At 35.7% G+C, this 16,437-nt stretch overlaps 1 protein-coding gene across 1 annotated transcript in view; it reads left to right on the top strand.

Moving 5' to 3' along the window:
* The window catches only part of TRHDE (thyrotropin releasing hormone degrading enzyme), a 197,922-nt gene that overhangs the window by 69,529 nt on the left and 111,956 nt on the right, over window positions 1-16,437 (top strand). The window contains exons 4-5 of the mRNA XM_041411306.1: window positions 9,272-9,426; window positions 15,293-15,406. Coding sequence (XP_041267240.1) covers window positions 9,272-9,426; window positions 15,293-15,406 — 269 coding nt within the window. The remainder of the gene's footprint in view (window positions 1-9,271; window positions 9,427-15,292; window positions 15,407-16,437) is intronic.

The following is a 16,437-nucleotide window of genomic DNA, read 5'->3' as shown; positions in this document are numbered from 1 at the left end:
AAGCCTGTTGTGATTTAACTGATGAAGGAGTATGAAGATCTCAGAGGGAATGGAGGAGTGCTCCTTAAAGTAATCAGTGAGACGTTCATCTATTGCAGATGAATTCTCAGACCAGAACTTGTGAATAATTTTCTGATGATAGGGAAAATGTGAAACATAAGGTGTGCACAGGGACCTGAGCTGTGATTACCTCCTTGTCAGTGCCAGCTCAATATGGGTGTAGGTGCGGATCAATGTAACTGCATTAAACATAGATTTTGTCTGTTTGGTAGTAACTTCAGTAAGCATTCAGCAGTGTTGTCTGTTTTGAAAGTTATTGATAAAATATATGACGGATTTTTCCCTGAATTTGACTTAAATGTGATTTAATGCCTTGAATGAACAAGGCATACTTAATATAAAAATATAGCAATGCCATACCCTAGGGCATTTGTGTATCATAAAAGTAAAAAGGAAATGCTAATAGGAGTAAGTGTTGCTGTCATCATCCCCGTTGTCCACTCTGTTGGTGGAATGGAGGGCTGTTATCTATCACCTTTTGAGAATTCCTTCCCCCACTCTGACGAGGACTGTTGCTTGTCCAGACTGTCACTGTGTGTGCAGCTCCACATGTTCTCTGAGCTCTGGATGGTTTTCTATCTTGCATTTATTTCTGGTGAGATATTGGATTATCAATCTTACTGTGTGTGTCAGAGATTTGACTGATCTCTGTAAACTTTGTTCTGGGCTAGATGCCTCCTTTTGTTTGCCAGGGTCTGCTTTTCTTTCTTTTTTCTGAGGAAGTCAGGAGTCTCTTCCTGAAATACTTGTCCCAGGTCTGTCCCTATCTCTTTTGTTGTCAGCTCTGGTTAGCTCTTGCAAACTTAAGTAGTACAGTTCATTTGGTATTGGTCACCAGCCTCTCTTTAGTGTGTCGCTATTCTTTTGTAACTTCAAATAACAAATATGTCTTTCTAGAGTATTTTATTTATACAGTTTGCAGTATTCCTTTTTTGTGACAGATTTTCATGTTTTTTGTTCTACGGAGTTAATTGAAACTATTAAACACTTGCAGTATGTCTGGAACCACAACTGTCAGAAATAAGGCTACTTTCTAATTGCTGTCTTTATTGTCACTAGTATCAGTTGCTTCCAGGTGCAGAACGAAGCAACATTTTCATCTCTTCCCATTGTTTTTTGTGCTCAGAGAGATTTTCAGCTGTGGTGAAGGTTTCAGCTATTCTGCTTTTCCATCTTGCTAATTTCTTTGATTTCTTTTAATTACTTCCCCCCTCTCCCTCAGATAACCATGTGGGGTTAAGTCTGGGCCCAGATGCATAAGAAAAGACCCTCTTTATTTGGAGACATGTTACTGCCTGCCTCTGCATAACAGGGTGAGTACAGGGTGGAGCCCACCACTCAGGTCTCCAGCAGCAGGAAAGTGAAGCTTCTTGGTGGTTCAGATCTTGGTGCTGCATTTTACTGTGGGAAATACAGGGTAACTGTGCAGAGGCATGATTTTTTTCTGTCACAGTCTTGCATACCTCCTTTTTAATTGTGATTTCTTCACCTGTCATGAGTAGCTGCACACCACATGGTTGGCAGCCTGTGCCCGTGCTGATAGGTAACAGAGTGAAGTAGTAAATTCACTTAGTTAAATCTCTCTAGGAAATCTAAACCCATCAAGAAGTTCACCTTGGACTTCCGTATTCTGATCCATCAGGGTGTAATTTGAGCCTCTTGTGAATACGTATTCTGTGACAAGACTTATTTTATATGGTTGCATCTATAGGTATGAGTGAGAAGGAGAGAGTTTGGACTTGCATGAGGACAAAGTGAGTCCTCTGTTATTTGTGCTTCTTTAAAATTCAAGATGATGGGGTTTTATTGTGATATGTCATAGAAAGATACTAATTCTTTTATTAAAATAATTTAATAAACAAAGTGATGAATCGATTACTATTTTTAATGTTGAGATAGTAAAGTTTTATCCTGATCTACTATATCGAAATGATTTGCATAAGAATGTAAGATAAACTCTATTCTAGGACTTAGCATACACAGCAAGATCTAAAAACAGTATCTCAGGAGCTATCCAGCACAGTCCATTTGCATTTCTTCGTCTTACTCTGGAACAGAATATAAATAGATACAGTCCTCACAAAAACATTGCCTTCAGATGTAGTGCATATGATTAGATACATTGTAATTTTATCTCCAGGTGAAATATAAGTTACTGCAAATGCTAAATAACTGCCTGTCTTTGCAAAATTCCTATTTCTACTTTTCCCTGTTAAACTGTGCCCATCACCTGTGAATGTGATCTCACTTAAAAGCAAACATAAAAGAGGTAAATCTTGGTATATAGAGTGTTGACTTATGCAGACATTCACCTCTTTATTACTGTGGTGCAAATCAGTTTAATGTGTACCAGATGAAAAAAAAAATCTCATTATTACTCTTAAGTAGAATGGAGTTCTGGAGTTTTCTGTGTACCTGCAGCTTGATTTTGCAGCAAAGAGAAGGAATATGGCAGTGGCACTTGATCATTTTCTTTGCAGCAGCATTCATACTGATAGTGCTCGGTAATCAGTGTAGTGTTGTTTTCAACCATAGAATCCTCATGCTCTATTAACTCTGGTGGTAGGAAAATGGCTGTTGGCAATTTTCCATCATGTCAGTGCTCTTAGTATTTATGTTAAAAACAGTATTTATGAAGGCAACAAAAGTATTTCTTGTTTTTTCCTCTCTCCGGATATTTCGGTGTTGAGAGTGGGAATGTATTTTCTTTGTTCATCTATTGCTTATATACAATATAATTTCTTGTTTATGTGTTTATTGTACAGGATGCATGTACAGTACTGCCCCTGTTACCTGGAATAAGAGAAACCTGAGCTCATTTCAGCCTGTGTCCTGGTTTGAGCCATACAGCTCCCTGTTCGAATTCCCACATAAGGCTGAAACTGAGAAAAAAAGTTTATAAAGAAACTTTGTGAAAGACTTTTTCCTTGTTTAATACTGAGCAGAAATTCATAATGATCTGTACTGGTATTATTTTAAAAGAAAGGCATTGCTCCTGTGCAGATCGATACAACCTAGATGATGCACAATTCATCCTCAATGGGTGATTGCATTCATTTTTCATTGTAACTTTGAATCATTTGATATACTTTGAAATAACAAAGCAATGATCTATGGACTAGGGGTATCAAAACTGAAAGAAATTTAATGATATGCATGTCAAATAAAATCAACAGATTTCTATTTTATTTTCTTAAACTATAAACTAGCTATCACCCAGTGTCAAGGCTCAGCTGCTTCAAAACATATCAGTTTTTCTTTCTGATTTTCTGCATATTCTTTCTCCTTACTCTCCCAGCTTTCTCTCCCACATCTTTTTTCCCTCTTGGATCCTTCAATATTCACATTACATTAAACATCTGCTATACGTATCAAATACTCTGAGAATCCATCCATTGTTTATGTCAGTTAATGTTAAGTAATACTTTATACAGCAATAAGAAGCAATAAAAAACCCCAGCAATAAACTGCTGTGTGGTAGTGATTTCTCCTTAGAGTCTGCAACAAGCCATTTGATTTGACCAGAATAACATCGAACAGTTTTAGACCTTTGCCTTAACTCTGCAGGCCAGTGTCCGTGTGGGTTGTTAAGTGTCAAGCTTACAGAAGGGTGGTGGTGGTATAGGAGATAAAAACTGATGGGTGCCAGAATAAGTATTTCGCTGAAGAGAAACATTAATCAGAGGTTTCCTGTGGGGGTGTCATCCAGGTTATTTGTGGCTTCTGTGCGTTTGAATACTTCACATGTACTGAGATAAGACATGTACTGAGATAAGACATAACAATACTATTAAGTTTAAAGACAGCTAATTTAGTGTATTAAGGTTCTAACTGCCAGAAGTGAAATACTGAATTGATTTAGTTTTCAAGAAACATGCACTTAGTATTTTCTGAAAATAGGGTGTTTCAAAGTGTCTCAAGGTTAACATGGGCTTGAGAGAGCTTTTACCAACCCTGGGATGTTTGGGTTTTTTGGTGTGTCATCCCATTGTGTCGTTCCCCTGCCTGCCTCCTCCCTCCTCCACATATCATTTTAAGGGGATGAAAATATATAATAAAGTCACTTGGCTTTTCAGAACAAACTTCTTTGACATATACCAATCAAACAGTGCAGAAAAAAAATCATCACAGCTAATTTAGGTATTTTTTTGTAAGTACCATTATCAGTAGTTCTTTATCAGTAGAAAATTTGAGTATTTCTTACAATAACTACTGTTTGACTTCATGTTTTTTAATGAGATCTGTCACTTTTTGTATTTGGCTTGTTCCTTAAATCTGTATCAATCATGAAATGGTATTGTGCTACAGAAAAGCATCTTCTGCTTAGTAAAACAAATTACTTTGATTAAGGAATCTGAGTGGCAGAAATATACACCCTTCTGGTAAACAGTTCTTTTTTTTTTTTTCCCTATTGGTACAGTAGCATTCATTTAGGAAATTGCACAAAGCCTTTAGAGAGATTTAATAAAGCTATTGATTGCATTATGCAGTACTAGAAAAGGGTGAAAAACATACTTATGGCATGACTTAAATAAACTGATACTAGTCCATGCTTCCTCTTAACTTGTTGAATTTGTTGTCAAAAAAGTGGAAATCCTGAGAGCAAGATACCTGCGCCAATATCCTGAAGAAATGAATGAAAATAGCATTGTGAGAGGCACATAGATAAATTAAAATTATTTTTGTAGTGTCATTTTTTGTAATAAAAGTAGGGATTATAAGGAAAAAACCATGGGGTTCATGGAGTGAACAGTTTATCCCTGCATGCCTTCTGGGTTTATTAAGGAAAATGTATGTGTAAAGATGCTTGACAGAAAATTCTTGTCTCTCACTCTGTTCTCATTTACAACTTGCAGTGTTTCATGGGTCTCTGATATTTATTTGGGAGACTTCTCCTGTACGCTAACAGAAAAAGTGCAGAAATAATTCATACATCTAGTTTTTTTTCCCCTTAGTGCTTTTTAACTTTCACCATGAGTACTAGAAATTTAATACTGTCATATGTTCTGGAATATCTAGCCCTTGGTTACATTACAACCAGCAGCTAAAACAAATGAGATTGCAGTGCATAATGTTGGTAAATGTGGATGTCTGTTGGTGTTTATTCATGCACTCATATTTATATGTATAGTGAGGATGTGTGCATGTGTGCAATATCCTTGTCCAGCTTCAATTGGAGGTGGTTAAATGTGGTGGAATCACCGTGATGAAGAAGCTGCTTTGATGTTTGCAAGAGAGTAGGATGGTAAAGGGGGGGAAAAGGCCCCGTAGATTCATGGCACTCTGCATGAGAGAGCTGGATCTTTTTGCATTTAACCCTTTTCTGTTTTAACCTTGCTGTCATTTAATGTAAGAGTGATGTTCCCAGTTTGTGCTTTGGGGAATATAATGTTTTTTAACAGAACCTAGAATATACCACACTGAGTGGCAAAGATTGAAAAACAGTATCATTTGTGAAAATTGCACAGACACTAAGTTCATAGATAAAAAAACCCCATCAAATGTGTATTTTCTTTGTGGCCAACTTAGGTGTGAAATTGCTAATTTCTGTTTTGCCGTATGATGATAATTTGCTGATAATGTCAGAGGATTATATTTTGATGTAAACTCACCTAGTTATGATGCTTTAATTAAATGTTTGGAAATAAAACAAGCTATTGAGCTATGTACAATTTTTGTAACTTAATTTATTTTTCATGAAAGTCACACAGAAATAGATTTTTAAAAATCGATTAAATCTATTAATCTAATCCAAATGCTGTCTGTTCTTCTATTAAAGTAATTGTACCAGTATAGCATGTTAGTGTGAAGCTCCAACACATTTTTGTCTTCTGATTTTATTTTAGATGTATAATTTTTACTTGTCGGTAATGAATTTAGTCTCTGTGAAGGCCAGGAGGTAGAAACCCTTTATAATTCCAGCACTACATGGGACTCTGCACTGTTGTATCAGGAAATCTCAAGTAACAGTTTTATGACGCATGAGGATATTATTCTCTGCAAGCAATAACACACATTTCTATTTCCCCAGCAATATCCACATAATCAAACATTCACAAGTGCTTTACAAAGAATTTAATTAAATAGTGTGCAGAGTGACTGGATGCAGCATGTACACAAGCTGTTGGATATTCAGTAGTTCCCATTTTGCACTTAGTGCGGAACACTTTCGTGCAGTAATACATGTGAATGATACTTCCATCAAAATGTGCATTCTCACTCCTCCCTTTGTACCTTACTCCTTAAAAATGACACTGAAACCTTAACAGATGTCACCTCCAGAATCACAGGATACCTTGCTCAGGGCTCTAATGGTGTGATAAACAGGGAAATACAAATTCTCATGTTGAGACTTGAACATCACACATTGTTCCTCTGAAATCAAGCATTTATTACTCCCCAGAGAAAGATACAGATTATTGTGTCTTTTACCACAAAACTAGACGTGTTTGGAATTTTATTTAAAGGTAGTAGAAATTTTTGAAGCTATCAAAGACCTGCCACTGAAAAATTAACATTGAGACTTGGATATTCAGAATTTAGATGTAGACAATAAGAAGCAAAAAATTTTGTGATGATGAGTATTTTCAGAGACCATTCTGTCAGTCAGTGGAGATTAAGAAAGTCTCTTTGGCATTAAAGTGTAGTGTATCAGTCCCTGTACGAAGAAATGGTAGTGTGCTCATATTCAGTCAACATTATTGGTGTGCTCATGTCACCTGCAGGGATTACCATTCTGGAAACTGACAGGGTTATCTAATATGTTTTGTTTTCTCTCTTCAGAAAAGCCCTTTCAGCAGTAGCCGGTGCGTGAAAGGACTTTTCAGGCTTGCAGAGAAATGGGGCTGTGTTGGATGAAAGTGATTTAAAATATCCCTCTGTGGCTGTCTTCCTGCAAGGCAGTTATCTGTCCATCAGATTGGAAGGTTTTGTTGGTGTGTCAGTGCTGTAAAGTATCAGTCCCAACCAGAAAAGCAATAACAATGACACAAATAGTGAAAGACAGTCTGTAATTAGCCTATAAATGTGTTTAGTGTGAGACCTCACCCTTGTTTCCCAGTTCCACAAGAGTTATTCCAGTTTATTACTGGATGACACTGACAAAATCTATCCATTTTGGCTGGAAAGAAAGACCAAAAACTAGAAATGAACCCAAAGGAGAATAAAGAGATGAAAGGACCAGTGGAAAATAGGGACCTGGTTTTCCTTTTGTGCTTGTTCTCTTCTGTGTTTGAAGAGAAGTGCTGGAAACTTAATTGGGGTAAATAAGAACAGTATTCATCTTTTGAAGACACCTTTGGAGGCAAGTTTAATTGGTGTAAGAGAAGTTATGGCTTTCTTTAGAGAGTTGAGAAGGGGAGAGATGCCTATTTAATGTTAATGAAAACTTGCTATTAACTTCAGTTATTCCACCTGGTAATGTTTGTGTCTTTTTTTTTTTTTTTTCCCCATTCCTAGTCCTTCTTTGTATAGCAGACAGGAGCTTTTCATTTTGCATGTAATTTATAAAAAATTGCAGTTATTCTAAAAAAATCATACAGTTCAAGCTTCAGCTGAAGAGGAAAAGGAAAGCATGTAGTTCTGAATTTACTCACGTGCCTAATCTTGAACACCATGTTTTGGATTTTTCCTTATTTTCTTTAATTAGGCTCGTGTTCTAGTGTTTGCTCTTCTATAAAATATTTATTCTTTAGCATTTGAAGCGTGTCTCTGTGATTTGGATGTTTTCTGTGTGTATTTGGAAGTAGCTGCTAGACTTGCCTTGAATTCACTAGGAGGCTGGTATTTTTATGCTTCTTGAAGCAGGCCCTTTTTAGGAAAGCCAGAATATACCCAAATTCTCATTTCCCAGTATTTCAGTGGCAAGCTCCTTTGAATCTTGGAGCAGGGCTGATACAGTCTGTTTGTTCTCCAAGCCAATTCCAGCACGTGCATTGGCAAGCCAAAACAGACAAACCTAGGGGAAGTGTCAGTGCTGTAATACAATTTATAGTATTGTTTAGAATAATTAGGTCAGAATTTCTCTTTTTCATGTTAGGAAGTCCCCCAGTGAAGGACCACCTAGACAGACTTGTGATAACTGCCAATGAACTGTCTTTGGAAGCAGAAGTACTAGAGGCAAATGAGAGAGGAGTGTGGCAGCCAGGCTAATTAATTGAGAAGTCCGGCTAATTAGTTTGACTGGAGGGAGCACCATGCTGATGTCACACTGTAGATTCCAAAATGCTGTCTGATTTGTACACAGGTTGTACTGGGTTTCAAATAGACAAACAAGTTGTTTTTGGGCTCTTTCAGAAGTTTTTTCCTTGAAGCAGAATTGTGTGTTGGTTCGTTTATGAACCTATATTGAACCTATGGAAATTTACTGTAATTTTAGATTTCTTTCCAGACTGGTAGTCAATTTAGTGCCTTTTCATTCTTCTGCAGTAAAATTTGTCTAAGACATGTATTGTAGTATTGAGTTGTTCAACCTTATGCCACTGGGAGAAATTCCTTGGTGCTTTTTTTTTACTCGATGAAGGACCGTTCCATCTTGTTCCTAATATTTTCTCACTTAATAAATACAAAACTGAAGTAAAGTTCCTTAAGTTGCATATGGTTCCGTTGTTCCAGCTGGCAGGGCTGAGAGGTAGCTGTCAGCAGTCTTGCTCCCAGAGGATGCATGCTAGCAACAGTGCACCCTGGAAGATGCCTTCTTCAGTAAGAACTGGGGATTCTGAACCATTTGCCATTTTTCTTGATGTTATGAAACAATATTTCTTCAGAGCAACCCTAAATGTCAGTCATTACATACAGTTTGATGTGTAAGATGTTAATAAAGGAGCTGCTTTAATGAAAAGATAAAAAAAACTTGTAAAGAGTATGTGTTACTGTGCTGATATGGTATAGTAAACATTTGAAGCAGTATCAAACTCAGAAGTAAATCAACAAGGTGTTGTAAATAAGCTGGATTCTGTATAGAAAGCTTCATTAGAAATACTAAGTACTGTATTACATCAATAACATTGTTATAATTTGTGAACAGGTAGTGGCATAAGATAAAAATGAATATTTTGTTAATGTTTCCTAAGAAATATTACTAGAGAGCTCTTCTTTTTCCCCATGTATGTTATTTAAAATGCTTTTAGTGATGGTTTATGCTCCTTCTTACAATAGCTCTTCAGCATAGTAGCTCCCACAAGGAGTTAACATATATCTTTTCTATTTCTAGATCTGTTGGCTGTGCCTAAGCATCCATATGCTGCTATGGAAAACTGGGGACTGAGTGTTTTTGTGGAGCAAAGGATACTGCTAGATCCAAGCATTTCTTCTATTTTATACCTACTGGATGTCACCATGGTCATTGTACATGAGCTATGTCATCAGGTATTAAAGGTGTTCACGTGTTAGATCTCAATGTCAGAAACCATGTGCTCCTTTTCAGAACTGAAAATGAATTTGTATTGTATGTATGGATGGTTGTGATTTCTGTTGTAGCTGGAATCCATGTAACATGGTAGACTGTAAGACATACCTCTCCACTACAGAAACTGTGAAGACTCAAAATGGGGATAGAAGAGAAAATTTGTAGCAATGAACAGGTTCCCTATCTTCTGTAGCAGTATATTCTGTGTGTGTTTGTCTGTCAGTGTATTTGTTACTGGTATGTAGAATAAACTTGTTGATAGCAGATTCATGCTAAGTTTCATGTTCGTATCAAAAAATGTTTTGGCTGAAGTCAGTTTGGTAGTAGTCTTTGTTTTCTGTCATATATACACATATCCATTTTCTTTTTCTTCTCAGTTTTTTTCCCAGTTTGGTATTGACCCTCTCTGTTCACCAGTGGTGGATAAGCAAGTCTTTATGTGTACAGAAACTATTGTGTCAATAAGAAAACTTAAAATAATAAACCCATATTACAATTTATTTTACGTTTTTCCCATCTTATCTCAAGCTAAACACATTACAAGTGTTAGTAATATTGAATTGAATGCAAATGTTATTGAAGAAATTTGCTACAGGGGCAGGAAACGCTTTCTTACACTCATAAGAGGCATAATCATAGCCTTCAGGTTAAAATGAATGGAATCCTACTGTGTAATCACCATGGCTTACATCTGTGAATTTACACAGTATTCTTTAAAGGCAATGCAAATTCTTAACACTTTCTGCTAATAAAAAGTACCATGTAAAAGGAATCCATTGAAATGGTGTTTTGGGAGATGAACCTGAAAATAATGTTTAGTTCATGTTTGTATTTCACATTAAGTTGGTTGATGAATATGAAGTCCTCAACTAAAATATGAAATTTTTATTGAAAGTTACTGCTGGTTTGATCTTGATGCTATCATCTGATTTTGCTCTAAGCTCTTCACTGTGCAGTGCAATAGAATAGTACACAGTTCAGCTAGAAAAATTACAGTGCCTTAGGAATCATGTGTGGAAAACATACATTAGGTCATCAAGTCCCAGCTCCTGTGAGTATTAGATTTTTCCACGTGATGTGTTCGTAGTGTTGGGTTCTGTGCTCCTGATTACAGGGTTATATGGCTTCCCTTAAAACCTTTTGATTAAATCTGACAGTAAGTAACTTTTTCCAAGTGTTCAGCTTAAGTCTTGGTTTTTCTGAAGTCGTTTCATTACTTTCAGTTATTCTTTGCATTGCTTTGAAGCAATTTGCACTTCAGAAATGGGCAAATACCATATCAGCAACTGGCCAAGTTTGTTTGTTTGAGTCTTATAGACACTGAAGCCTTTTTTCATTATTCTGGGAATTTTAGAGGATCATGAAGTGGGCAAAAACTATAGCTTAATTTATTTTAAGGTAGAAATATGATCATAAAGTGCATTTAAGTGACCTTAAAATTGCAGATGAGGAGGTTTACTTGATGTCCATGTTGATGTTGCTTCTAGTGATGTTTACTTAATTAAAAGTAACTTCCCCTATTCCTGTTGCTGCTGTTTCTATTTCAGTACCGTGTAGATTAGGTATTTGCTCAGCTACTTCACTGGATAGCTAGACAAGGTATAAAAAATTGAAGTTAAAGAAGCATTTTTTCTACTTTTTGGGTGCAGAATTGAATCATACAGATTATGGATTATTCACCTGCAAGTAAAGTTTAAAGGGAGAAACACTCAAAAAATATAACATAAAAACCACTGTCTAGCATCTCCATCACATTGTGTTTATTTAGCCCTTTTTTCTGTCTTTATCTTACCGTACTCAGAAGCCCCTCAAGGAGCTCTAAACAATACTATCTTAGCTGAAAATGAACTGAACCAAGACCAGGTTGGGTGCAGGATCTCTTGCCTCTGTTTTTTAATTGTTATTTATTCACTGCATTTTTCATTGTCTTTGGCTGTGCATATCACCTGTTAGCCTGTGTGACACATGAATATTCTTCCCCTTCACTCATTTTTACACATAGAATAACAAAAATTAACCAAATTCTCTCTGGTGCAAGCAAAACTGGAATCCATATTTTTATTTATCGGGGTTTTTTTTAGATTTTAGGGAAAGGGAAATGAAACTGTTCCAAAATGTGTGTGGATTGGTGGTGTTTTTTTTGGTTTTTTTTTTTTTTTTTTTAAGAATTGTGTCATTGTTCAGTTTCCCTGACTTTAAAGCCATGACTTCAAGATTTATGGAACATATCTGAGCATGTAGTAAACTGATGTGTATGAGAGCCCTGTTACTTAGAGTAACACAGCAATTTCTTTGCTAATGTTTCCAAGATTAGAGAGATCAGATTAGTATTAAAAATCCAGATTGTTGCCTTTAGATTTGACTTTTTAAAAATTGTACTTACCAAACTTGCTCTATATCAATGCTTGAACACAGTGCTCAGGACAGATAGAAATGAGAGACAGTGCTGCAAAAGGAAAAATTCAGTGGTTGCTAAAATACAAGTAAAAAGTATGTAAGAATGGATTTCATGACCAATTTCTTCACAGATGAGTTTTCATGTTTGAGGTATTTTAGGTACATGTTTTGGGAGAGATGCATTAAAGTTACTTCAGTAGTTTTGGTTCAGTAATTTTGTAGGGTGCTATTTTTTGATATTTCAGTTTGAGTGTGCTTTCAGAATATTTGTTTATTTAATTTAAAAAAAAAATTGATCATATGAGTGTTTTGGCATAAAATCTTGTCCTCTGAGCTCCACAACATGAGTTGGTCAAAACACATGTATTTCTACCAACTTAATTTGATAGCTCGAAATAATTAACATAATTTATTAAAATAATTATTTTAAGGTAGTGATTCTTTTAAGGTGGTAATTTGCATATCACAGATCAGTTCCACCTATAGCCTTTGAAGAAAGAGTCATTTGAATTTATGCATCATGATTTTTTGTGATAGATTTCCCACCAGAGCACAAAACTTGGTGTGACAGATTGAGTTACAGAAGCATGAAAGCAGAAAGAAAATGAAAAACTTCTAAATCAACATTTTGTTCATAATCTGTAAAGAAAACATATAGAAAAGAGTGTCCTTTCAATGTATCTGTAAGTACTTTCTGCTTATCAGGTTGAACATAATACCTGAGGGAGAAGAGAAATTTATGTGATCAGTACATTTCAAAATGAAGTGATGGTCTTCACTCCAGGCAGATAGAGCCTATAGTCAAATACAAATACAAAAATAATAAATAAATAAATAATTACTTAAAGAAATTAAATGCTTTAATTACAGTTTTCCTTTGAGACTTGTAACACCTAGGAAGATAATAGCACCTTTCTGCTGGAAAATTTGGCTTTCTTGCTTACAGCCTCTGGGTACTGCTCTGTCTCTGACAACTATAAGTCTCTCTGATACTGTTCAAAAGTAGTTAAGCAAATTCCCTACATTGTCATATTGATATCCCATACTGGTTTAAAGCCTTTAAAACATTTCTTCCTTTAGGTGGATAATTAAACGAATAATTTTAATTGTATCGTTAACAAATGAACCCAGAAAACTTACAAAGGAGTAGAACAAATTCTCTTTTGTAGCACCATAAATTAGTGTTATTAATTCAAATTATAAGATGAGGTATTACGAACATTACAACCTTTATTTTTTAAAAATCTCTCTGGCTAGTCATAGTTCAAAATGTTGTACCGCTGGTTTCGTATTTGTTCAGTAGTACTCCTGTAATTCAGGACATAAACTCTATGCTGTTATGTTTACTCATTAGAAATCATTTAAGCAACCTACTCTAGTATGAATTTAACTTCCATACTTCTTGGTATGAAAGTTATATTCATTTTATTGATTTAAATTCTGAAAATGCATAAGCTATATGAATATATTTCTAGCATTTCTTTGTCTTTTCAGTTAAATGTTCTTAAGATCAGGATCTCTGTTTAGTGGCCTTGTAGAGAGTTAATTTATTGTAGAGAGTTAATTTATATTATTAATTTATGTATATATAGTATATTATGCATACTGAATGTGCATTAAGTTTAGCTTCACATAGTATATGAATATGACTTCTAGCAACCTCATCTTTTCTCTCTAAATTCTTAAGGTGCTCTTCAGTGACATTCATCGCCATGTTTTTCTTCATTGTTTTAATTTGAATTCTGTTTGCTGAACCTTATGTGGCTGTCTGGTAATCTTCCAGCTAGTCTGGTCGTTGCTTGCTAGTCTGTTCTTTGAAGCTCTGGTGTTCACATCACTACGTATCCCCATTGAAGCATTGATCCTTCTGTGGTGTCATTCTCACTCCACAAAGACATGCACAGAAGTGACATCTTTCATTCAGGTCCTAGACAAAGCCTTCAAACAAGCCAGCTGTCATGAAATCAAACTGCTTATGGGCCATCTCTGCTTTCACTCATTCCTCACTCATTACAGTTCAGCATCAGTTCCTCTGCTCTGACCTGTGTCTTTCCGTCTAGAATACTTGCTGCTCCCTCTCTGTATTTTTAGAGCTTGCTTACACATGAAAGCTCCAAATTATCTCTGTTGATTATAACTATTTTTTATAAATATGAAGAGAAAACTGGAAGATAATGTTACTTAAGCAAAGTTTTGGTATTTTTTTGGCAGAAAAGATGCTACAGAGAGTATGAAATAGGTTTTCATAATACTGTCGATGTTTCTGTTCTTACCACTGGTATAACATTATTCAGGTTACACATTACAAGCATTTAAATCATTTAAATAATCATTTAAACGGGGTCATCCATCAGCAGATGAATATATGACATCTGGTTTCCTATGAATTCCAGTCCTCATCTGTCTTCCAATGATCATCCCAGCTCTGTGTAAAATCCCTCTGACACCTGCATGTCCTTACTACGAGATTTGTGTCTGTTGAGGTATACTCTGTGAGCGGAGTATGTAATGGTTGTGTTCTTGCCTTGCCCTCAGCTCAGACCCTTCTCCTCTTTTCAGATGATGATCTTTATTTACTTGTGGAGTTTATGGAGTTTAGTTGTCCTTGAGATTTCTGTCCTTAATAAATTAGATTGAAGTCAGTGGGGATGTTGAAGAATCATCTGGAGGAAATGGGAAAGGCAGGCAGCTCAAGTAGGGTTCCTTTGACTATACACAGGTGGGCTTGTGCCGTTTCAGATACCTCTGCTTTTGGTTGCTGCATCTGTCCATGGATGAAATTTCCTGGGCCTTTGTGGGGGTCTCACATACCCTAATATCTTCTCTAAATGGCACCAATTTCCTGCTTTTAACCTTCTGAGTCCTACCCGTAGAGAGCTGGCATTGTTGTGTAAAGCTGCTTTCTTTAAGAAACCTGCCAAGGAGAGGAGCATTAGTAGTATTGTAGATCTTAGTGGGCAGAGAGTGGGGAGAAAGAAATGCTAAAATTTAGATCTGGGGTGGAGAATGTGTTCCCATTCTCATAGATATGTTTTTCGTTATTCACACTATGCATCATGAAATTTCCATGTAATGGATCAGATTACTTGAATTAGAAGCCTTTTTCTGTCCAGTATGTTTGTTAGTCTGTTAAACCTAGGTGAGCATCACCTTCAGAGAACTGAAGTTGACGATGTGAATGCTGTCCTCAATGCTTGTTTTGCTCTGCTTCTTATTTTCTAATGTTTTATTTCATTAACTTGTGCATTCTGTAATGTTGAATTAATTAGCAAAAATTAGGAAAAATACAGTTAGTGAATTTCAGTGCATGGTAAATACTACTGTTGTTATTAATACAAGTGGAGAATGTGTTTGTCTAGGTGAAATGTACACAAACATAGTTTCCTAAAGGTTGTTAAAGTTGTTGATATGAACTTTTTGTTTTTCCAGTGGTTTGGTGACCTTGTGACTCCAGTTTGGTGGGAGGATGTGTGGTTGAAAGAAGGTTTTGCTCACTATTTTGAGTTTATTGGGACAGACTACCTTTACCCAGGGTGGAACATGGTAAGTCAGTTCTATTTGGTTAATGTGGAGACTCCACAGAAAAGTTGCTCTGCTGCTAGAATCTTGCTTCTGTTATAGACAGAGACTGCTGAAAAATACCAAATGATGCATGCAAGTATCAGACATCGAATGAAGCAAAATCACTAGGTGTGAAATAATTTGACAGCAGTGCAAAAGTGTAATCTGCAATTTATTGCAAAAGAAATAATGTCATGTCTATCGTAACCCAGCATTAAAATAGCTACTGTCTCTCTGCTTAGAAATATGTTTGATTAAAGCACTTAAGATTTAACATGGACTATTTTTTAAAACATTGAGAATGTTGAATTTTATGCACAAGATAAATTGGAAAGAAATGTTTGGCTCAAACATTCTATAAAACTAAGCATATCTTTTTCTTACAGTTCTCCTCTCCCTAAATATATTCTTTTTATCTTCCTGTTATTGTTTGGATATATAGAGTAAATGCTAAATTAACATGGGCTACATAATTTGAGAATTTATGTTTTGGTATGGTTTCTAGCCATACACAGTGGAACATGCTTTTTCAACCAGTGTTCAAATACTGGAGCTCTCTGAGAAAACTGGGAATTCCATGCTGGGACATTATTTTGGAGTCCTTCTGTTATATATATATATATTGTACCTAGACAGATCCCAATTTATATGAATTGCTGTAGTCTAGCTATATTATATTTATAAGAAAAATAAGAGAGATGAGACCTCAGTACAAGAAAATCATGTATGAGACCATGTTGAAAGTTCCTATAGAGATTTTATTGTCCTTTGGAGGCATGCTTATGTTTGCTAACGGTTTGTGCTTATATATGTTTGATTATGTGGCAAAATATTTATTATAGATCATGATTGTGTGACAGAGATTTGTTGGGGCTTGGATGTTTTGCTTAAGCTCTTAAAAACTAACGTCTGAATTTTTTTTTCCATTTCTATGAGCTTTCTTGAGTATACTTATCCCATTAACTTTTGGCACTGTAAAATGAAGATGCTATAATTATGAGTTAAAGATAATT

Source organism: Onychostruthus taczanowskii, unplaced genomic scaffold (genome assembly GCF_017590055.1).
Source record: "Onychostruthus taczanowskii isolate IOZ18803 unplaced genomic scaffold, ASM1759005v1 scaffold35, whole genome shotgun sequence".
Classification (NCBI taxonomy): domain Eukaryota; kingdom Metazoa; phylum Chordata; class Aves; order Passeriformes; family Passeridae; genus Onychostruthus; species Onychostruthus taczanowskii.
Note: the sequence above shows the minus strand (reverse complement) of the source record. Positions and strands in the feature narration are given on the sequence as shown.